We start from the raw sequence: 5,130 nt of genomic DNA, 5'->3' as shown, positions 1-5,130 counted from the left end.
GGACCTCTTGGTGTAGTGACCCCCATGCTAGGCAGGAGGCTCCAGCAAATTCATGGAACAACATCAGAGATCTCTTTCCGGAAGAACGCAGTCCTAGGAACAGCATAGATACTACACAGGACCACCCGCAAGGGCAATAGGGGATGTATAGATCTATATATCTCGATACTGTATATCACAGCACAGAGAATACGGACAAAAATACTAAACGAAATATATTTCAGCTTTTGTTTATTATTATGTATATATTATTAATTTAATATTAATAATATTATTAATTAAATTTCATTATCTGCATCTTTACCACACATTTGACTAAGTGTACAGACTGTAAGTGCAGTGAATGCTAAAATTATACACGTAACATTGGCATATACTGGACATGCAGTGCTGAGATTCAGGATACTGTGTTAAAGGCTGGGATTCAATGAATTCATCATACAGGCAAGTTTTGAGTATTAATTTTCAGAATGCATTAACAAAGATAGCCAATATTGAGCAGCGTTCGATACTGTTACCCATCTGCTAGTCTATACCATCTATACTAGTGTATAGAAAAACAGCAGCAAAGTAAGTGATAAGTATGTATATGTTAATTAACATATGTAAAATGAGAGCCTTCATTTTTTTTATTACAATGACCAATAGAAGAAATAATGTGTGATATTAAAGGTAATTAATATTAAATACATAGCAAAGAAACATATTAGCTGCTTCAAATTGGGTTTTTGGGGGCATTTTTCAGCTTTATTTGATAGACTCAGGATGCCCCCTGGGCGCCTCCTGGGTGAGGTGTTCCAGGCATGTCCCACCGGGAGGAGGCCCCGGGGCAGACCCAGGACACGCTGGAGAGATTATATCTCTCGGCTGGCCTGGGAACGCCTTGGTATTCCCCCGGATAAGCTGGAGGAGGTGGCTGGGGAGAGGGAGGTCTGGGCCTCTTTGCTTAGGCTGCTGCCCCCGCGACCCGGCCCCGGACAAAGCGGATGAGGATGGATGGATGGATGTTTTGCAAATAGAATAGACAACAGGTGGAAATTATAGGCAATTGGTAAGACATCCCTAATAAAGGAGTGGTTCTACAGGCGGTGACCACAGACCACTTCTCAGTACCTATGCTTTCTGGCTGATATTTTGATCACTTTTGAATGCTGGTGGTGATTTCACTAGTGGTAGCATGAGACAGAGTCTACAACCCACACAAATGGCTCAGGTAGTGCAGCTCATCCAGGATGGCACATCAATGCGAGCTGTGGCAAGAATGTTTGCTGTGTCTGTCAGCCTAGTGTTCAGAGCATGGAGGCGCTACAAGGATACAGGCCAGTACAACAGGAGACGTGGGGGAGGGCAACAAAACAGCAGTAGGACCGCTACCTTCACCTTTGTGCAAGGAGGAACAAGAGGAGCACTGCTAGAGCCCTGTAAAATGACCTCCAGCAGGCCACAGATGTGCATTTGTCTGTCCAAACAGTCAGAAACAGACTCCATGAGGGTGTCATGACAGCTCAACATACACAGGTGGAGTTGTCCTTACGGCCCAACACTGTGCAGGATGTTTGGTATTTGCCAGACAACACCAAGATTGACAAATTCGCCACTGGTGCCCTGTGCTCTTCATAGATGACAGCAGGTTCAGACTGAGCACATGTGACACACGTGACAGAGTCTGGAGATGCTTTGAAGAATGTTCTGCTGCCTGCAACATCCTCCCGCATGACCGGCTTGGCAGTAGGTCAGTAATGGTGTTGGGTGGCATTTCTTCGGGTGGAGGCTGCACAGCCCTCCATGTGCTCACCAGAGGTAGCCCGACTGCCATTAGGTACCGAGATGAGCTCCTCAGACCCCTTGTGAGACCATATGCTGGTGCAGTTGGCCCTGGGTTCCTCCTAATGCAAGACAGTGCTAGACCTCATGTGGTTGGAGTGTGTCAGCAGTTCCTGCAAGACGAAGGCATTGATGCTATGGATTGGCCTGCCCGTTCCCCAGACCTGAGTCCAATTCAGCACAACTGGGACTTCATGTCTTGCTCCATCCACCAACACCACATTACATGACAGACTGTCCAGGAGTTGGTGGATGTTTTAGCCCAGGTCTGGGAGGAGATCCCTCAGGAGACCATCCGCCACCTCATCAAGAGCATGCCCAGGTGTTGTAGGGTGATCATATAGGCACGTGGAGGCCACACACACTACTGAGCCTCATTTTGACTTGTTTTAAGGACATTACATCAAAGTTGGATCAGCCTGTAGTGTGTTTTTCCACCTTAATTTTGAGTGTGACTCCAAATCCAGACCTACATGGGTTGTTTGGGGCCATTTTGTTGGACATTGAATCATTCTCCCAGACTGCTGTTTCCACAATCAATTTACCTGTAGGTTCTCTATCTATTTTCTATAGTACACAGCCAAACACTAAAGTTTTACATTTTCTACCCTTGGGTTATGAAATTATCACATGCCATGCTAGATTAGCAATGATAGTCTATGTAAATAGTAATGTACTTAATATAATTTTAAATAGCCATTTAATTACAAGCTTAAATTGCCGAAAAACTGATAGTAAATGATAAAATAGAATGAAAAAGAAGAAGAACTTTAAAAAAGAATAACCCCTACAGGCTTGGTGTGACCCATCTCCTAGATGTTATTTTACACTGTTTGACACAACTGCAATTTGATAAACACTTAAGAAATACAAATGATAACATGTGACATAATAATAATCATCATCATTGTCACAAATCAAAATGAAAAAAAGCTAACTAAATGGTTTCCCAGTTACAGGTGGGAGTTCAGTTGACTAAGCAAAGCACTATCACAAAACTTAAATCAAAAGGCGTGACAACACTGCTACATTTAGTAACTGTCGTACAAATTCAGACTCCACAACTTTTATAACACATCTAGGTCCACATGAAGTTATGATCCAACACTATCCAAGAATGTGTTTATACTTTTGGTTATCCATTTGAATTGTTTTTCATAGTGGATGATTAACTCTCCAACTAATCCAACTCAGTCAGTGCCTTGTGTCTCAGATATTTCTCTAAGCAATAGATAGCAATGGGATCTCTGTCTGCATCAAACTTATTGGCAAAAAGGTGATGCTGTTCAATCAACCACTGCAGGTCTCCAGCACCATACACACATATTGATCTGACATGATGGCCTTTACATTCTGGGTATACTGCTTGCAGAGAACCCTCTGACCCCTCGTGCCCCTGCCACTTCACCATCCGTGCAATTGCATTAATGTCTGTGATGTCAAATTTACGGTTGGGCCATGTTGAGCCTGGAACACCAGGCATTCGTTGTATTGTTGCCCACAGAAACTCATCAGGACTGTAGGTGTCTTTGGCCCACTCAATGAGGGCCTGTATTCGCTTGTCTTCCAACACACTGTGAATGTAACCTCGGTTGACCACAATGTAGGCATTTCCTGATAGTATAGGGAGATTGAAGGGAGTTGGATCCTTTGTTTTTCCTACTGGCTGGGACAATTAAAAAGTTAGTATGATCGTAAGTAAGTCTGAAACAATGTTTTTTTTACAATAGCAAAGTAAATTGATCAATGGCAACATGATACATTATGAAAAAAATATCCAAAAGAAGTACCTGCATTTTTCCATCAATTACTTGGTAAACATTCATCACCCTCTTCTTCTTTCCTTGAGGCATTTCTTCAGACTCCAAACTGTTACCTCCTTTCAGTGAATGCAAAGCTTGCACAATTTCCAAGTTAGTTTTTAGAGGGAAATCCTGACCACAGAGGTTGATAAAGTATTTCCAGTTTGTACTGGTGTTATAGAGATCAGCCATACAGTTAAGATCAGCCTGTACACGTGTCCATCCAGCGTAGACCACATCCACAGGCTTGCTGACCATGAACACATTTGGGAAACAGGAAGTAATGGCATTGATGGCAATAAAGACTGAGGCCGGTGCTTTTTTGTCCACATGGACGCAATAAATATTTTGAGGTGTGTAGATAGCTCGCAGTAGTCGCTCAAAGTTTTGCACCTAAAGATAAGAACAATTTAATTGGCTTCCTAAATGTTTTTGGTGAAAATGTTCAAATGAGCACTTTCATGGTTATTTAACAAACGGTCAAAACTAAAGTACCAATGTGAGATATCCATCATACCTAAAACATTAATTTTGTGATAAGAAATTTCAAAAGATCAAGCTCACACCATGCTCCCTGTACTGTACACCATGCACTGTACATTTAATCACTTAGAACTTTACATATTTAGACCTACTGCTAAACGTTGCAGTAAATTATATAACATGCTTACCTTGTGATGTACAACCATAGAGTAAGCCAGAGGAAAGTCCTCTTCTTCCTTGCTTAATGGGAATGTTATGTATTTCCTGGTTATTTTGAATTTCCTATAAATTCACAGTTTTCAAGACGCAATGTTGGTTTTAAAGTCCATATCTGTAAATCGTGATTAAGAGTTCAGTAATTACTAAAACCTGTGATTTAAAACTACAAACCTGCAGTCTTTGGTTGCATTGATATAATACTCATCAGGGATCTGAATAATCTTCTGGAAGTTTTTGCTGATGGTCAGTAATTTGGCTTTCTGAAATTCTTCCTTCTCTCCCCGCAGGATTGCTGAGCAGTTGCAAACTTTCTCTGGGCTCTCATCATCATCGGTATACTGTAGCCACTGATACCTGAGAACGTAGGCAGCACTTTTGCCTGTTTTCAGTTGACTAAGTTGTGAAAGAATCCATAGCAGTCCCAGTACAGCAATGAAATGCAATAACCATAGCTGCCAGCCTCGTTTTGGAAACATTTTTTTTTTTACAGTAATGGGAGAATCTCAAGTACAATAATATTAAAGTGTGTGAGAGCTGCTAAAAATGTTCTATATTTATTTTATGGTAACCTCTGGCACTATAAAATAGTAATGATTAATGTTTTATGATATGTAGACAATTTCCTTTCATGGAGTTATGCTGATCAGTGCATCTGTTACTGAACCTGGAACCAAGAGATGACATGAGGATAGTAGTGAAAAAACATGATATATGGAATATTTCAAAAAGAAATTTAAGTATAGGCCTGTGAAACTTCTTACGTCTAAAGTTCAGAACAAGAACCAACATAAAACTTTAAATT

The 5,130-nt window shown here is 41.1% G+C and overlaps 1 protein-coding gene across 1 annotated transcript; it reads right to left on the bottom strand.

Moving 5' to 3' along the window:
* Positions 1-3,004: 3,004 nt before the first annotated feature.
* LOC146657509 (beta-1,3-galactosyl-O-glycosyl-glycoprotein beta-1,6-N-acetylglucosaminyltransferase-like) lies at positions 3,005-4,804 on the bottom strand. Its single transcript, XM_085426782.1, has 4 exons — positions 4,500-4,804; positions 4,298-4,391; positions 3,615-4,019; positions 3,005-3,490 (listed from the first exon to the last, which is right to left on the bottom strand). The coding sequence occupies exons 1-4, from the start codon at positions 4,802-4,804 to the stop codon at positions 3,005-3,007; spliced, it is 1,290 nt and encodes a 429-aa protein (XP_085282908.1).
* Between the last annotated feature and the right edge of the window lie 326 nt (positions 4,805-5,130).

The sequence above is a fragment of the Rhamphochromis longiceps genome, linkage group LG12 (assembly GCF_057381845.1).
Source record: "Rhamphochromis longiceps isolate RC_006_pf linkage group LG12, R_longiceps_female_GT1.1, whole genome shotgun sequence".
Lineage (NCBI taxonomy): Eukaryota > Metazoa > Chordata > Actinopteri > Cichliformes > Cichlidae > Rhamphochromis > Rhamphochromis longiceps.
This window is presented reverse-complemented; position numbering and strand designations above follow the sequence as displayed.

Bases quoted from the DNA above. Each gene is read 5' to 3' on its own strand.
- LOC146657509 (XM_085426782.1), bottom strand. From the start codon at position 4,804: ATGTTTCCAAAACGAGGCTGGCAGCTATGGTTATTGCATTTCATTGCT. The intron at 4,392-4,499 runs GTTTGTAGTTTT...GTGAATTTATAG, and splicing joins AATGCAACCAAAGACTGCAG to GAAATTCAAAATAACCAGGA. The intron at 4,020-4,297 runs GTAAGCATGTTA...TCTTATCTTTAG, and splicing joins CTATGGTTGTACATCACAAG to GTGCAAAACTTTGAGCGACT.